The sequence below is a fragment of the Syngnathus acus genome, chromosome 4, assembly GCF_901709675.1.
Source record: "Syngnathus acus chromosome 4, fSynAcu1.2, whole genome shotgun sequence".
Taxonomy (NCBI): Eukaryota; Metazoa; Chordata; class Actinopteri; order Syngnathiformes; family Syngnathidae; genus Syngnathus; species Syngnathus acus.
In genome coordinates, this window is record NC_051090.1 from 10318080 (window position 1) to 10336661 (window position 18582).

General features: G+C 45.0%; 1 protein-coding gene across 1 annotated transcript; it reads right to left on the minus strand.

Annotated features, from left to right (window-relative positions):
• Nucleotides 1–1795: 1795 nt before the first annotated feature.
• On the minus strand, nucleotides 1796–18192 carry atp11b (ATPase phospholipid transporting 11B (putative)). The gene is given in 30 exon segments (XM_037249719.1): nucleotides 1796–4099; nucleotides 6148–6311; nucleotides 9663–9828; nucleotides 9896–9999; nucleotides 10120–10185; nucleotides 10591–10729; nucleotides 10794–10921; nucleotides 11005–11064; nucleotides 11142–11287; nucleotides 11363–11465; nucleotides 11532–11685; nucleotides 11766–11969; nucleotides 12064–12245; nucleotides 12314–12417; nucleotides 12654–12727; nucleotides 12885–12953; nucleotides 13032–13226; nucleotides 13228–13460; nucleotides 13550–13747; nucleotides 13825–13975; nucleotides 14059–14140; nucleotides 14255–14319; nucleotides 14407–14454; nucleotides 14542–14645; nucleotides 14713–14841; nucleotides 14920–15027; nucleotides 15152–15232; nucleotides 15853–15942; nucleotides 16213–16329; nucleotides 17811–18192. Coding segments are annotated over 30 exon segments (3573 nt in total). The 5' UTR covers nucleotides 17838–18192; the 3' UTR covers nucleotides 1796–4017.
• Nucleotides 18193–18582: the final 390 nt, after the last annotated feature.

An 18582-nucleotide genomic window follows, 5' to 3' on the forward strand; every position in this document is an offset into this window, starting at 1 on the left:
GTCCAGCTTTGTATTTTCACAACACCAATTTGCATGTTATCCGCTAGTGTTGGCTCGTGAGTGAACAATTCGTTCAAAAGAACGAATCATTTCAGTGAACGAGCGTGAACGAATCACTTCCTAAAGTGATTCGTTCTTTTTTCAATTCATATGACTTCAACCAGTAGGTGTCGGTAATGAGCGTTAAAGCTGGTGCCACCTCGCCGTAACTTCCCGTTCACGAACGAGTCGTGAATTGCATTTCCCGTTCACCAACGAACGAATCTGTGAGTGAACGAATCAGTGAGTGAGTGATTTGCATTTCCAGTTCATCGCGAGAACGGATCAGTGAGGGAACGAATCCTGACTTTCCCGCTCGCGAATAAGTCCATGGGTGAACTGCCTTCCTTCCCGTGCATCAACGGATCAGTAAGTGAACGTGTTGCGTCTCCCTCCTGGCATGAACTATGTAAGCCAGAATGTAGATTTACGATTTGCCAAGGAAAGAAAGAACCACTCACTGAAACACCACTTCTTTTATGCACGTTTTCTCCAAGCTAACGGCTAACTTTATTGTATGAAGGGATGCGCCGTTATGCAAAAACGGGGAGATTATGCTTCTCTTTGGGTTTATTTTATAACACTTAAAGTAGTTTTTAAATTTCGTGTATGCATATATACGCCTAAATATTGTTATCCAATATATCTACTGCAATTGAACATTAGATTGCTGGTTTGAAATTTACTTTTATTATCATTATTATTTTAATAAACATTTAAGTTATAACTTGTCTGGTGTTTTATTCCTTGTTTTTATATTCGCCAATTAAAAGATAAAAATCAGACATTTGGTTAACTGCTATATATGACAATATGTATGTGTTTTACGTTGTTATAGGAGTTGGTGTCCCCCAAAATAACAAATGTCGGCATAACGGATTTTTTTCCAACCTTTTATTCAAACACAAACACATTCGGTATAATACCACCATCAACTACAATCCAACAAATACAAAATTAAAACATCAACGTCGGCATAACGTGTCGGCTCGCATAGCAGCAACGCTATGTCACTCACTCGTGAATCTTCACGAACGAACCTGAAAATGGCGGTGTACCTAATAGTGTCCGAATGACGTCACAGATCAAACAGCCAATCAGAAAGTGGGGGTGAGGGCGGGTGTGGCACTTTTCACTTTCCGTGAAGCTTTGACCATGATTTTTGATTATTTGATTTATAAAAAAAAAAACCTGATTCTAAAGATTCAGTTCACTTAAAATAAGTGGAATGCACATCACTATTATGCGCGGCTCAAATCTGAGTCGGAGCGCACTGCGTGTGACGTAGACACCGGCGGGGCCAGAAGAGAATTTGAGTACAGTGATCCCTCGCTACTTCGCGTTTCGTTTATCGCGGCCTCACTACATCGCGGATTTTTTTTCCAAATTAAAAATCAATTTAAAAGTCAAAATAAAACTTCTAAATTGAGGAAACGTGTCTAACCTTTAGGACAATGTAGTGTTGCTCCAAATGTTCATTTACATTCCTTTAGAAGTCTGTTTTCACGTGTTAGCACGATCGCGAATTAGCATCTTTCCGCTAACTCGTTAGCCTGCCCAGTACTTTTTGTTGGTGACCGTACTTCACGGATTTCACTTATCGCGGGTGGTTTTTGGAACCAATTATCCGCGATAAACGAGGGATTACTGTAGTTGTCAGTGGCGGGTTGCACAGGTGCGTCGAACAGTTATGGCCAACAACTAGCGCAAATGTTAATCATGGAAGAGTTGTGGTCAACAAAACAAGAACTTGATACTTCTTAAAAATGTATTTATTCCATAAATAGAACAGCATTTCCATAAACTTTATAGATATAAGACAGTATTACAGACAAGAGGAATGGCAACAGACATCAGCCAACAGGAGTGACGAACGTGATTCTCTGCACGAGTCCAAATGCTTGGTTGACATTTTCATTTGGCCATCTTATTTAATTTAGGCCTGCAAAGACTAAACTCGTATCAGAACAAATTGACTCTCACTCTTCTGGTGACGTGAACATTTAGCCCGAATGAATTGAGCAGTTCTGCGTCACTGTCGATGGAAAATAAAACCGCACGTAGCATTCATTGAAAGGGGCTTTGTTTTCAAATAGGTGCCAATATACATGCATCAGATATCGCTGGCCAATTAGAGAGCATTTCAGTTGGATTACACAAAAATAATTTATGTCCTAGAATTAGCTTTGGAACCTTTGGTGACGTCTAAGCAGCCTTCAGATCTCCTCAAGATCGATATATAGATAAAAGATATACTGCATTGGTCTATATGGCTCCTCAGATGAGGGATGCCTTTGATAATTCAGCTGACCTTCCAAGAAATTCTTTTGTATATTCAAACTAGATTTCCTAAGTACAGACTTACATTCTTGGTGAATATAATTTAGAAATATCACAGTTTGATCTAGCTAAGCATCTGCCGATCAGGTGTAATAATGAGTGCTGATGCTTGCGCTCAAAAGGAACAAATGACATCATGAAAGGGTTTGCCCAACACTGAACAAATAAAACGATTGACCTTCATGTGCAAAATGTGGTCCTTTGAGCAAGCGCACTTTGCTGTCAGTCGGTCCTGTGACAGCTACAATGCAATGAGGTCCACTGGGTGAGGAAAAACAAATGCACATTGCTAACACGTGCGAGTGGAAAAGGAGGCAATTTGTTCACGTGTTTGGTTTAATTCAACAATATGCTTGCATCGCGGCAACGTCGCACTCTGACTTAACAGTATTGCGATGGAACAAACACAAACAACGACAAAGCAATCATGTCACAAAAACAGAGGAAGACATAACAGACCGTGGAAGGCTTTCCAATGGAGAATCATCCCAACCCCAACCTCGTCGTGTGTTTAAAACGGTTGTCTTGTAGGGTTTCTCAAACTCACCCGAACCTGATTTATGGATTTGCATTATTTGGATGTATAAATAAAAAAAACACAAGAACCGCGTGGCACCCAGGTGGTACGAGGCCACCGACGTGCACGGGCGTCGTCACCACCAGGTGGAAAGCAACACAGAAGATCCAAAGCACAAATACAAATGAAATGAATAATGAACGCGATGACTTTGAAGGGAGGCAGAAACATTCGTCAGTCAAGAGCCGGCCCGCCTACCCAAGGCGTCCATCGCGAACCACGCATCATCTGGCCTTGTCGGGCTGAGTGAAGAAGGCAAAGAACACGACAGCCGCTCTCTATTTACAGTCACGTCGACAAGAAGCGGGCTTCCTGAAAAGAAATTATGGCTTTCGTAACCTTGAGGTCGGGAGAATCGAGACGAGCAAGTCGCACGAGCATGTGTGCGAGTAGGCACGAAAGAGAACGCAGCTCTTTGGTATCGACACGGAAAGGATTCGGCCAGTGGCGGCGGTCCCAAGGGAAAGCGTGGACGGCGACAACTGCCGGATGCTACGAGGGGGGCCTTACGTCCATCTGGAAAGGAGAAAGTGCAGCTTGCATGTGGATGGAGCAACGAAGGTCATGGCGCTTTTTGGGACAAGATGCCAAAGTCTGCCGTCCATCCAACGGCTAACGGGAGTGCTAACGGAAGACGTTTGAGCTCCATGTATGAGTACACGCTTTGTCCTCACTAGGATGCCAATTCAGCACGTTCGATCCATTGAATTGTCTTACTAGTAAAACCAAAACTGTAAGACGTTTCTCGACACTGGTAGCATTTTGCTAGTAGTGGGCAGATGTCAGCCAGTACTACTTGTGAGAAATATGACGACGTACTGAATTGTATTAGCAATGAGGGCAAGGAGTGTCATAGTGCAAGCTGGCCATGAAGTGTGCAATGTTCTTCAAGCAGCGTTGTCTCCTCAAATGAAGTTCATGCACTGCTGAGGACCTTCAATTATTAAGGTGCCCAGCAGTCCTTTGGTTTCAGGAGCAGCAGCTTCAGCTGAGTCCACTTCCGCAATGGACTCATGACTAAGTAAGCTTAGAAGGGGGGGTGAGGAGGGGGGGGGGGCAGCTCAGCAGTGGGCGACCTCGATGGGGGACAGCGTCAGGACACTACGATCGTTGGAGTAGAAGTTGTCTCCGTCAGCCCAAGACCTGAAACGAGGCAGCAGTAACCGAGGATTAGGACGGCGGCCGTGCTGCAGGCGGGCAGGAGCGCAAAGGGGCGGCCCGGCAGCTGCCTTGCTCATTTGCTAACCACCTTTTCTCAGAATTAGAACCGGCGCTAGCAAGTGGGAAAGAAGAGGCGTCAATGAAGGATGATGGAAAAGTGCAACAGGATGCGGGTTGAGTACTGAAGCCCCATTCAAAATGTTTTGCGGACCCTCTGAGGCAGGGGTGTCAGACTTTGGCCCGCGGGCCAATTTTGGTCCAGAATGTAATTATATTTGGCCCGCAAACACAAATTCTGCATAGACTGTGTCAATACTAAAATTGCAAATTGTCTTCACTTTAAAAAAAAAAAATAGAGACTCTGCTAGCAATTTTTATTACCACTCGTCTTTTTTAAAAATTTGAACAGTTTTAACACGTCTCTGATTTCAAAACTACTAGTCATTCATAAGTTTGTTGTGTACTCTGTACTGTATATAATACGAGACGTTGATACATTTATTTGGGTTGTCAGAATGGCCCTCTGAAGGAAACTATGATTACGATGCGGCCTGCGATAAAGATGTGTTTGGCACCACTGCTCTGTGGTATCCTTGCCCCCCCCCATGAAAAAAACTCCTAGCTCCGCCAGTGTCTCAGAGGGAGCACATGTGACTTCATCTACTCAACCCGAATCAAAATAATGATTACAAAGAGAAATAATTAGTGATTTAAAAAAAAAAAAAAGCAAAAGAACCACATTCCGACGTCTAATCTACAAAGCCAAACTTTGAAGTCCTTTGACTTTTTAATTGATCTCCATTTGCCAAGATAAAGACAACCGTTTTAAGCCCTGCTAAAGGCCAGAAAAGGCCAAGCCGCCCAGCGACTTGACTCAAACTGAAAAAAATACAGCGCGGCAGTTGAGCTCAGCCGGGTCAAGATGGAGCTCGCGGCATCATGTCCCGCTCCGCTCGACAGCCACGAAAGCACTGGCGGGATAAAATGTTATGACACAATCCCGAGGAAAAAAAACAGAGCGGTAAACAGAGCAGGAAGATTTTTGACATTTGTCGGGGGGAGGCGAGGGGCACAAAAGCCCACATTTGCCAAAGAACACGCAACATGAAGGCCACCGCGTGCAACGACGGGTCCATCTTGCAGTCGCAGTTTAGGCTCCCAGCTAAATTTGAAAAATCCACCGCAATGCAAAGGTGAGGGCAATCTTTTCATGATTTAGAAGATGCACGACAGACGGCCCGAGGAGATTATCACATTGAAATGGCGCACTAATTATTTTGTGAATAATTGAAGGTCTCGTGGGTTAATGAGATTGTTACGCAAAGTGCCTCCAATTTTAATAAGTAGTTAAGAGAAGAAAACGAGAAGCTCTGCCTCAAATGAAACTACTCGAAAAGTATTGACTTGTGCATTATCAAGTAAAAAATAAAAATATTTTTTTAGCATTTGGCCTACATTATACCATCATTAGAAAATGAAGGTTGAATTAAGTCTGCAGTGCATGATTAGCTTCACTTTTGGTATTTTCCAATGTTTAGTTAATTTTTGAACACAGTATAATGTAGGCCAAAGACAAAAAAAGCTTTTTTTTTTTTTTTGGGCATTATCAAAAAAAATCTAATCTTCACTGGCTTTTATATAGTTCTACAGAAGTTAAAGTGCATCGTAAAGTGTCCCTGAAAGGTGGCTTGATGAACGGGGCTGTTGCGTAGGCACACAGGATGTTGCTAGCAATGACAAACATGCTAATAAAGGGCCAACACAGACGAAGTTACATAGTGCGTCACATTACGAGCCGTTGCGTACCCATATAGTAGGACTGGTTGAGATCAAAGTGTCGTTAAATATATTAGTGGCGAGATTATAGCTTGACACTTTTGGCTCGGCCAGAGTTGACTCTTTCCACATTGGAGTTGATGCAAGAAAGCGTTGCCGCCGCCGTTAGCATTCACTTGGCTCAAGCGCTCGCATGAGCCACATTATGATTAATATTTGAAAGCATGTTTGATGCCGTCGTCGTCCTGGCCCACCTGTTGCTGCGGCCGGATGACTCGCAACGGTCGCCGGCGGGCGGGCAACGTCCGCTCATTTGCTCCAGGAGGCCGACCAGGCGGGAACAGCCGCTTTGCCCGTGTTGGTAGCAGCACAAGGATTCCACGCAGCTGAGCGCCTTGGCCTGGGGGGCTGATAAAGACTGCAGGAGTAAAAAAATAAAGCAGAGTAGAGGAAGATGTAGGGAGGAGAATCCGTTAGTGACTCAATCAAAATGGCTACGCTACTCAAAGGCAGGCAATGGAGGCGACTTGGCAGCACATCGGAATGGACGACAATCAAAGCATGCTACCAAATGGCACTGAAATGGTCAAATGAAGAAACAAATTTAGAAGCACAAGGACAAGAAAACCTTTGGCTAGCTAATCGGCGTCTTGGATCATAAAGCCACAACGAAATTTCTGCGTACAAAATTGCAATTTTTTTTTTTTGCTCGACGAGGCTCTGACTTTGACAACTGTGAGCTTGAATCGAAGATGAACAGACCGTGAGCTAGAAAATCCTCTTGTTAAATAGACATTTTTAAAGAATAATAAGTGACGCTGACGCAAAGCTACTCGAATATCTGCATAGCAGCAGGTTATCGACGAATACAAAAAGTGATAAAAAACAAACAAACACTAAATGCAAGTGTAGTCGTCAAAGTTCATTTCAGTTTAGTGGTCTCAAAACCCTTTATGCTGGACTATAAATAAAGTCATCTTATAAATCGATTCTGTTCGCTCTAACTTGGTGAGTCATTTGATTCATCTGTGAAACCGCTATTTAAAAAAAAAAAAAAAAGTAGACATCAGACGATTAAAGACTGAACATGGTCACGGATACGAGCGGGCAGCATACAGTGTGGCTCAAAGAAAACACGACTCCAAAGATTTCAGCATGCCACTTACATTCTTAACTCGAAAACGAGATGAGGGAGGTGGGCGAGGGCGGTCAGAGTTGCACATCACAACCAAACAATGGGATGGAGATGACCCAAAACGTGGCAACGCAATCAAATGAAAGGTTTCGACACGTGTGTGTATGGGGGGGGACGCAGGCAGGCGGGATGTCACGTTGGCGCTACAATACAACGGCAGAGTGGAACGTTACTACCTAGGGTGGGCTATCAAGGCTCTGGGCTGGGGGCAGCGGGGGGAGGAGAAGCAGCTAGCAGGTGCCAATTGTCCTCCCCTGGGCGCCGACGGGCCTTAACAGAGTCATATTCTGGGCCGACTGAACCCTCGCCCTTTTCCATCTGAAGGACACAAGATGTCGGTGAGAACAGCTCACAGCTCAGCCACCTCGAACCCTTTGGACACTCGGGGAAACAAGCGAACGTCGCCACACGCAAACAAAGAACGGCCAGCTCGTAACAAATCCTTCATTTCACAAGAGCCAAATCACAAAGACTGAAAGTCAGGAATTGTGACCGGGCTTTCATTTCGGACTGTGGAACAGCTAAGAAGCAATCGGCGAGTGGAGGCATAAAAAGAGCAAGTGTGAAGTGAAGGGAAGGACACGCACACACTCGGGCATGCAAAATAATGAACCTGCTGCTGAGACTAGAAGCAAACAATTCAAGAAAAAACCCACGAGAGCCTTTTGTAACTGGGATCTAATTAGACAGATATAGAGAGGAGAAGGAATTTAACAAAAACAAAGAGAAACAATTTCATTCAAAATGCAGAACTCGAAAGGCTGAGACCTGACTTCTCTTTTTATTATGTGCGACACGATTAGAACGAGGCCAAATTAGGACATTACTATTATTATTACTTCTCATTTGTTGAGCGTTTGGAAATTATTTTTGGATGTTTCTCTTTGCTAATAATTGCATGACCATCTTACTGAATTTATTAATAGTAAAATGGCACGGAAACATTGTCTGTACTTAAACGTTTTGTGATCAGACGTCACTCTTGAAGGAGTTATTCCAAATATAATCGTCATTAAAAGTTCAACCATTGTTACAGAACAGACTGGGGTTGACCTTTGCACTAGCAAGACATTTAATTGGAGTTTGCAAATTGCCCTGCCCCCGTTGAGTGCAATTAAATAAAAGTCATCTGCTCATGCAGCAGCGGCGGCATGCTCGTTTCCGTAGTGTCCCGTCATGCAGCTGTGATGACGTCTTGCGCTGTGATCACATGCAAGTGAACAACTGGGACACGTAGAGGGCGTTCTTAAGGACTCGTCATCTTTTGAGCTAAGACGCTAACACGCTAGAACACAGGTGTCAAACTCAAGGCCCGGGGGCCCAGATACGGCCCGCCACATCATTTTATGTGGCCCGCGAAGACAAATTGTGCATCAAATTCGTGTCATTACTAGAATTGCAAATTGTCTTCACTTTTAAAAATATATACTTTTTTAAATATTTGACCAGTTTTTACTAGTCTGATTTGAAAAGTTATTTGTCAGTTTTTTTTGTAGCTTATACTGTATATAATATGAGGTGCTCATACATTTATTTGGGTTGACAGTCATAATGGCCCTCCGAAAGAAACTATGACTACAATGCAGCCCGCGAAAAAAAATGAGCTTGACACCCCTGCACTAGAAGATGGTAACCTCTTCCAGATGGTCAGACGGTTCAACTTATGCTCGCTAGCCATGGCCGCGTTCTTTAAACTTTATCGTAAAGACTCAAAGGGTCGACCAGCCGTCATTCATCCGTCCTTGCAGCGGGAAGGGTGATAATGGAAGCATGCAAACGGAAGTCACATCTGCTAAAAAGCAAGGCGTGTGCAGAATGAAATGACGGATGAGCCTTTTTGATCGCCTCACCCCACAACCTTCTTTTCTCTTTCAATCGTGACGATGCGAGTTGGCTTTTCCGCGCGGTCACATAATCGATACGAGGTTTGCAAACGGCATTTTCCTCCATTTTTCAAATGTCTTATTGCGTTTGCAAAGCTCCCTCAAATGAACAAAACAAATGATTGGACTTAAATGCTAACTGGTGGCTAACTCTGTCTCATGTCCTCTACCTAATTTTGCCCAGCTGATTCTTGGCTCTGGACAGAGGCTGAAGAGCGATGAAGTCATCACCTATTGCCACACAGTCGGAATAAATCTACACCGGGAAAGGAGTGAAAGCACACAAAAAAGGTTAGACATTGAGAAACCCACACACACGCACACACGAGGACAACAACGTTAGAGCAGACACAGACAAGATTGGATTTTTTCTTTCCTCAGACAAACAAGGCGTGAAAATTGTTTCCTGCAGAAAGACCTCATACACCGATTGTCCCGCTTTGACTTCCAGCCTAAATGCGTAATATGTCCTTGGAGAAGATTTCGCTTAGCTTTTCTTCATAGTTACATTTTAAGCTGAGTAATTATTAAACAGTCACTTCCTACAGGGGGGGCAAAGGGTAATTGATGCTCCTTGACGCACTGATGGAGTGTGTCAAAAGCTAAAATGAAAGTCAGAGGTATACGAGTAATACCCCCCCCTCCCCAAATGGCGTCAGTGACTTCCATCGCATTGATGGCCCCACTCTACCTGACTTTTCTGCGTGCTGGTGGGCCGCAGGTGTCGGTAGAAGACCTTCTTCACCACGTCCGGAAAGAGGCACGTTGCCACGATGAGGATGATGGCGAACCAAGCGGAGCCGCTGGACAGCAGTTGCACAAATACAAAATACATGTCCTGCGTGTGGAGGAACGGCCTGCGAGAGATGGAAAAACGATCAAGACAAATGATACTGAAAACGTCACAGGCTGTTCATCTCTTACCAGATGATTCCTCCATAGAAGAGAGAGAAGATGAAGTAGAAGGCGATGGAGCCCCACGTCACAAAATGGTTCATCCATGTCCAGAAGTGAGTCTCTAACGCAAGCTGGCATTGGAATAGACAGAGACAGATGTTAAATGTTTCTATCGACAGCAATCCTTCAAAAATCAAGACCTGAGCAAAACTTTGAAAAGCCACAAGTGCAAAACATTTTCAATCCTTCACCTTCAAAGTGACTGTTATAACCATCACCGTGAAGACCAGCGTTCCAAATGTCCAATTGCCAAACATCTGCAAGTGACAAAAAAAACCAATGTGTTATCAACACAATTTGAGTCATTGTTTCTTGGCATCAGTCGTGAATAACCCCCCCCCCCCCCCTTCTCTCTGCCCGCCCATTAGAGAGCCTTCAAATGGAGCGTTGACGCTTACCAGCTGCCTGTTAGCTCGCAAGATCTGAAATCATGCAGGAGTCCGTGAAAAGGTAGCAAGAGAAGAGAAGTGAGCAAAGTCAGCGACGGTTACGACGACACCGATGAAATGAAGAAAAACGGCTTAGAAAAGTCAAACAAATTCAACTTGAGAATGAAACAGCTTGATAGTAAAACCTTGAGAGAAGGGAAACAGCAAAGATCAGGAAATGGACAGAAGTAAAGCAGTGGGGATTTTTGGACAAAATGAAAAAAAAAAACACACCTGTCCGTTGCCCAAAAGGCTGGTGTCTTCGCCCATCAATATGTAGGATCCAAAGAAGAAGACAAACGCGTGACAAAAGCCCAACAGAGTCCAGTAGAGGAACGTCCGCACCGATAGCAGAGAGTTGCGGCTGATGTCCCTGGAAGAAAGATGGAAGCAACGAAAATGTGTAGCGTGCAAGCTAACGTGGAGCGACCGCCTACCTGTACAAGACGGGCTTGCTCTGCAGAACGTGCGGGTGAACGAGCTGTTCAAAGAGGCTGTAGACCAGGATGGGCAGCGAGGTGAAGCAGATGTTGTAGAGCGTCAGGTACACGCTGTCGTACAGAGTCTGACACAGAGAGAGGAGTGAGCTTCAGTACACACAATTGAAAACAAGCACTTGTGCAACACGGGAATGAAAAATAAACTTACTTGTTGTGAAAACAGGCAGAAGAACTGGTATAAAAACTGTGGCGTGATAAAACACACATTCTATAAAGGAAAAAGCAAGTTTGCGTTTAATCGAGTGGAAATGTGCCCGCTCTTCATTTTGTTTGGGCAAGACTGACCTTGTAGAAAAAGTATTGCACAAGTGTGGCTATTCGAATGTAGTAGAAGTGACCGTGGACCAAGAGCAGTTTGGCCAGAAAGCGAAATCTGGCGATTGCATAGTCGCTGTTTCTCACGGCCTGCCGACCTTCCTTTCCCATGATCCCTGCAGTGACACAAACGGCCGTCGGGGAAAGCTCAAATGTAAAAAAAGTCTGAGGAGTAGGGGCGGGGCTTGTACCTATGCCAACGTGGGCTTCTTGAATCATGCTGACGTCGTTGGCGCCATCCCCAACTGCCAAGGTGATTGGTTTCTCTGGGGAGGTTTTTAAAAGACGCACCACCTGAACAAAACAAAAGAACCATATTTTGAAGGTCTGGTCACGTGACACAAGTCACGTGACTGTTACCTTTGCCTTCTGCAGCGGGGCCATGCGGCAGCAAAGCACCGCCGAACACTTTTTGCAAACTTCCATGAAGAGCTTTTCGTGTTCCCGCAACGCTAAAGACAAACTGGCTCCATCCACGACCAGTCCGTGCTGGATGACGTGGTCCTCTTTGATCCTAGTAAAGCGCAAACGAACACTTTGAGTTCCAATTGTCGAATGCGATCGTCGTCCGAGAAGAAACGCATCTCGGTTCACCTCCGGGCCAGTCGTCGGAGCTGCTCGGCGCACTCGTTGTCGGAGCGTTGCTGCAGCAACTCCAGGATGTTCATAGTTCTATGGAAGTGGCCGCAGGACAGGCTGACGCTCACCGCCGTCTCGTGTTTGTCACCCGTCAGCACCCAGACTTTGATTCCCGCCAGGCGCAGAGCCTCGATGGTCTCCTGAACTTTGTCTTGGAGTCTGAAAGGTGGAACGCGGAGATGAGCTAAACAACTTAAGACAGAAAAGTAACAATGAAAGTAACAATGTCTTCGATGTGCGAAAAACTCCTCACTTGTCTTCCACCCCAGTTGCTCCGAGGACTTTCAGGTTTTTTTCGATCTCGCCGAAGGCCTGCTGCAGTCGCTCTTCCCTCTGTTGCAGCGCGGTGCGGGCGCTGTTCAAAATTCGCTCGGCTTCAACGTAATCTTCGGGGATGAAGTGGCGACATGCTACCACCAGCGTCCGTAACCCTCTCTGCGGCAAAAAACATTACATGCTCAGGTTCAACACATGTACAAAAAGTTAATCGTTACGTTACTCACCAAGGCAAACTCGTCGACGTGAATTCTCGTCTTTTCTATCTCCCCGCTCGTGGCAAAAGGTAGCACGGACGACTCTGCTCCCTTGGTGAACAGCACTTTGCCACCTCCACCATGGAAGCAAAACAAAAGGCAGGTTGACATCAAATCCACATTTCCAACAAAACTAATGTATTACTCTTACAAAAAAAAAAAAAAAAAAATCGAAGACATATGTTAAATAAAAATCAGCTGTTAATGATTTTAAAAAGTTTTGTCCGGTGCTTAAAAATTTTTTTGTCCGGTACTTAAAAAAAGGTTGTCAACGTCCATCCTTTCAACAATCGAAAAAAAGTGAGGATACCTGCAGGCGTCTCGAGTATGACACTCATCCTTCTGCGGTTTGCATCAAACTCTAACACATGAAGCAGTTTGTATCTGAAATCAGGAAGAAAAAAAAAAAAAAGAAAAGCTTGAAATTGGGTCATGAACACGCTTATAAGCGGCCGTAGAATCAAGAGTTCATTGTTATAAACTGCCGAGATGACAGTGAAGAGATCAAAAAAACATTTTGTGACACTTTGGGACAACCTACTTCTCTGCTTTGCCAAAAGTTTTGATTTCCATCGTATCGCCTCTGATACCAGTGAAGGTCACGCCGATTCTAGAGATGGGGGGAAAAAAAACAGTGTTAAAACTGTGTTAGGAAGTGGGCCGTGCAGTGCCGCAACTTCAACTTTACCTCTTGGCTGCCTCTACGAGCGCCTTCTCATCTGGTGAAGAGGCATAATATTCCATTTCGTTGGCAGAAAATCCGTTCACGTGGCAGAACGGGTCTCCAGCCCCGGAAAGGCAGTCCGGCTGGTCGTAACTGATCTGGACCGTGTGACACAACGACACCGCTTGGAGGAATAACAATTCCTCCCCGTCCTGAATGTTGGGAAGAGCAGGGGGGGGGGAGACGATGAGCACATTTGCATTTGAAATTCACTAACACCCGAGCCGAGATTACCAAATTGGGTGCGGAGCCATCTGGTGAGTCATCCGTTCGACCCTCCGGCACGAGTTTGCCATTCACTTCCCGATATTTGATCCCATTGATGGAGCACTCTCGGAATTGCATTTCGTTTTCCGTTAGCGTGCCCGTCTTGTCGGTAAACACGTACTCCACCTGGCACAACACAACGTTGCCAGAAAAAGTGCAACATTCAGCCAATTTGTCGGCTTGCAAAAACATTTTTCCTTTTCTCGATCTCACACCTGGCCGAGTTCTTCGTTGAGGTCTGAGGTGTTGACCTGAGCTTTCTGGTCACTCTCCTCATGGTAAAGATCCAAATCCCAGCCTATAAAAAAGGAGCCCAGGAACTTCTGCATCTCCACAGTAACATAGAGCGAGATGGGAATGATGAAATTGTAGAGAACCAGGAATGCCAAGAAGTCTGAGATGAATTTCAGGATCTGTAGGATGTAAAAAAACAAAAACAAAAAGGCATTTGTAACGACTCCTCAGACTTGGTGAGATGTGGTCAGTTTACCGGGCTGCTGTTTTTCTCTTGGTCAGTCTTTTGGTTGTAGAAGGGCTCGTCCCATTTGTCCTCAGCCTGCCAGGCGTACTTCAGGATGGTGCTGAGGACAGCTTCCAGCAACAGGATGCCCAAGTAGATAATCAGGAAGGTATTCATAGATCTGAAACCAGAACACACATTTAAAAACACACAGCTGACTAGTGTAAGAAAAAAAAAAAAAAAAAAGGAATAAAAAATGCTCACTTCTCTACGGCAGAGCGTTTCTGAGACTTGCATTTGTAGTTGAGGGCCATTTTGGACTCCATGCCGGTATAAACCGCAACACCTGCACAAGTAGTTGAACGGACTTGGTTCCTTTAAGCAACATTTTGAGCTATAATAGTGTTGACAAGCCTCTCAAGCATTTCAGCTCAAACATTATTTTGTAATTGTGACTCACCAAATATCTCTTTGGTATTTTTTAACCTGGCCCCTCGTAGCAACAAGTTTTCCGGCCCCAGCGGTCTGACAAACGGTGGAAACAACGTCGCAGTGTTAAAGGCCATTTGGAAAAAACTATTCCAATTAAAATAAAATTGAGGAACATCTCACCTGACAACGTCCTCGCCGTGGTGAGTCACCGTCATTCGACCGACAAACCTGGGAGGGATCAGATCGGGCCTTTTAGCGGGATGGCGATTCCGGCAAACTAGTTTTGCCCTTTGTGCGGTGACTAAAATAACCGACCTGTAGAGGTCGGCTTCGGGTTGCTGACACTCCACCACGGCCTGCAAGGTCTCCAGTTGCGACACCGACTGACACACGGCCGTCTCCGCCACGGAGTAGTGCGTCTGCAAGAATGGACACGCAAAACCCGCTTCATCTTTTCTCACACAATCAGACATTGATAGCGCATACCTTGAGATTGGTCTCGCCGTCGAGGCTGGCGGTGGTGATGTGACAGGTGCCGTCGCAACGCTCGGACGAGAGCAACACCAGATCGGCCGGGAAGGTCTCATCTTTGGCTACACGAACGATATCCCCCACCTGCGGGAGGGAATGCGGCAGAAAAATGTACGTATTTGATGACGTTATCAAAATATTTGACAAGGGCTTGGCTCGTACCCTGATGTTCTTGGATCTAGTCTGGACCAGGCTTCCGCTGCGGACCACAAAGACGGGAGCCCCGTTCACCTCATTGTCGGCTTTGTGTCTCAGCCAGTCTTCGTAGCCCTGCCAGACAGACATCAAATAGGATTGCGCAACAGAATCAGTCAAGCCCCGCCCCTCCCGACCAGAAGCTGACTATTGTTAGCTCGGCGTTTTGAAAGGGAAATGCCTGAGCAGAAGTTCTCACCTGCTTGATGGCCGTGACTGTGATGACAAAGAAAAGAGGCAGACCGCTTGTGACTGGGGAAGTCGGAGTGTCGATCATTAACTGGAAACACAAATGGTGTAAACATGATCCAATCATGCATTCGTTGTAGTTACAAGACAGGCACGTGAAGCCGTTTGGCTTTTACGTATTTGGTCATTTGCACTTGTCATTGCAAAGAGGATTTCATAGTCGCTCTTTTTGCCTGGCGATAAAACACCACCATGACACCATAGCGTGAAAAGCGGAGAGCAACACAAATCTCGTTATACATCTCGGCTTGTTGAAAAAATAGTCACGTTTGTCTTTTCACAATGTCGAGACGCAAAGGGGTCTTTTATTCCGGCAGGCAAATATGACTTAAGCGTCCCTGACAAGCCAAGCGGGCCAAACTTTAGCCTTTTACAAAAGAGTCAAGTCAATTGCTCGGGCTTCACTACACAAGCTCCGAGAACCGACGAGCACTCTGAAAAGATTTCAACTTGGGCAGGGGCACTGATGCCTTGATCGCACTGATGGGTGCAGCATATCAGAACAGAACCGGACCTCCTAGTGGTGGCCCACAAGTTGCTGAGTCACTCTTGCTCCACTTCTCATGCTCGCACTTTTTTATAGCCAGCGGGGGAAAGACCCTTGTCAATGTGTGTGTGTGTGTGTGTGTTGTGTGTTGTGTGTGTGTTTACCTGGACAAGGAAAATGATGAGGAAGTAAAAGTTGGCTATCCTCCTGAACTGCTCAAACAGATTTTTAGGGACAAAATTCCAAATAGTATACTGCAACAGAAGAAGAAAATATTGTCTGAACCTTAAACATGATGCCAAGCTCGCATTTCAACCGATGGAAGTCCGATCTCCCTTTCAGCCCGATAAAAATACCATTACTCAATTCTTAAGTATACACTGATACCAAGTACCGATACCACTATTACTTTTGAAACAATAAAAACAATAAAAAAACAATGAGAGATCATTTTAAAGAAAGATCTCTATAGCTTAAAAGTCACGCACCTTACACATCACACGGTTACAATCAAACAACGGTACCTTTGACGATATGATTCTGTTGTCAGCAAAACGTTGAGGTATGTAGTGCCCATGTTGGGGGAACCTGTTTGCTACATAGACCGTCCTGGTGTCACTTTGATGTGGGGGGTCAAAGCCCTGCAGATGAAGGCAAGGAGAAAAGTTGCCGTTTATTTGCGCCATCAGACATTTGGGGAAGTTCACAGCTACAGTATGCAAACTAGTTGCAAAATCATTCTTTTCAAGTGCAACACTACCGTTGTGGACCCTTGTGAAAAGAACACGAGCGGCGTGAGCAGAGGCTGATGAAGGAAGACACGAAGAGCCTGTCCAGCAGATTTGTCCGTGAGGACTCATTCAAATTAACCACCTGTAGTCTTGTTCTTAATGAGGCTTTATGTCACCGCAAATCATCAGATAAATAATAAGTCAAGCAAGGCTTTAGACAAACTAATTGCCTTAATTCAAAGTAGCAGCCGCAGTTCCAACAGGCAGTCGTGAGGGGTGTCGGAAATTAGCAAATAAGATCTTGCTAAAGCTGACAAAGTTGAGCAAAAGGTGTAAAATGCACAACTTGAATTTTTAGTTGTACATTTGCTCATGTAGCACAACTGGACAAGTGACAATACATTCATTCATTCATTCATCTGTCAGTGGAAGGCATGCAGTCGTCACATGACGTCGCAAACCATTTGACAGCATAGTGTTTGCTTGGGAGCTGTGGAATCTCAATTTTGTCAACGACGGGCGTCTTCACATAGAAATTTGAATTGAAAAGTTTCACGCAGAAGCTGACAGAATCACGTGATGCTGAAAATAATAAATGACTTTTGCTTATCACTAATTTTGCAACATTGCTACAATGCATACTCGATAGTAGCACATTCATTATTGTTATTACGTGATTCCGTCAATTCGTGTTTCAAGTGTCCGGAGATTGAACAAAGCTCAGGTGACTTCAACATTTGTTTAGCGTGACAAAGCAACGTCACACACCCATTCAATGTCAACAAATATGCGAATATATTAATGATGAGTTAGCTTGACTGACCAAAGCCTTCAAATGTCAAACCACCAGTGCAGAATTGTAACGCCTAAGAACCCGGAGGACGATCTGGGTTGCCGCGTCATCGGAAGGGAACTAACTGTTGGTTTGCATTTCGTCTTGGCACGAGTACAAATCGTACAAAATGGCAAAAAAGAAACGTAATGCAAAGGCAAACGCTACCTGAGACCAGCTGAACTAAAACAACTTCCAATGGACTTGAGAAAAGTTGAACAAATGAACTACAAGCCGGTCTGAGTTTCTCTTTTTGTGGCAGCTGGAACGCAAGCCAATGCTGACAAACGTCAACACACCCGATCGTCCTTTTTTGCTACATTGTCTGACTATTTCCAACAACTTGACGTTCACTAGCTGTCTGCATTGCTGGAGCACGGGCTGACAGTTCGTTTCGACACATCATCAAGGAAGGCTATTTGGTAAGCCTAGCTCGCAAATTGGCCAACTAAAGTTCGTCCACATATTTCTGTGGACGACTCTCATCGGCCATTGAAGCGACGCGTATTAAATGCACTTTGCGGCGATCGCGATGAGAAGCTTGCTGCAGAAATCTTACCAGCTGCTGTCGTAGCCATCGTAGCATCCTTGCAAAAAGACGTCCCAAGTAGCCGCAACAGCCGCTAGCCAGCACTAGCAACTAGCTACTCGCAGAAAAAACGCCCCAAAACATAAATGATTGCCCGCAAAGGCAACTCTTTTCGATCGCATTACGCCGCACATTCATACAGCGCCATTGTGCAAGAATGACAGGCGGATATTTCTTTTTGCGGAGAAATTTGCACCAATGTTCCTCGGTAAAAGTGACACACGACCGATCACACCAAGTCCCAGGAAGCTACGCTACATCTCAGCTCAGTTCGGCTCGGCTCAGCTCAGCTCAGCTCTTTTCTCTTCTCGCACCGTCTGCCGCTGCTGTTTCGAGCTCCGATCTGCGCAGCTGACGCGCTCCAGACAGCTTTTCAGCGCCCCCTGTTGGCCGACCGAAAAGCGCACTGACTGTAAACCAAACCAGGTGTTTTCAACTGATTTTGTCCAAGGGACCACCATTATAATCAAGAAGCAACTCGGGGACCACTGCTTTGGTGTAATATTATTTTATTTTGCACCGAAGGAAGATAGACCTATACAGGCTATTTATTTGCATCTGTATGTCTAATTTGGGGATCTCAGCTACATTGGCCATATTTTGGATGGGTAAATGATTCACAAAATTAGCTCGAAAGTAAATCAAGTCTAAATAATAAATACATTTTATTTTTAAATGTGTTACAATTATTTTCCATTTCCAATTTCGCGGCCACCTGCAATAGCGCCACGGACCACGAGAT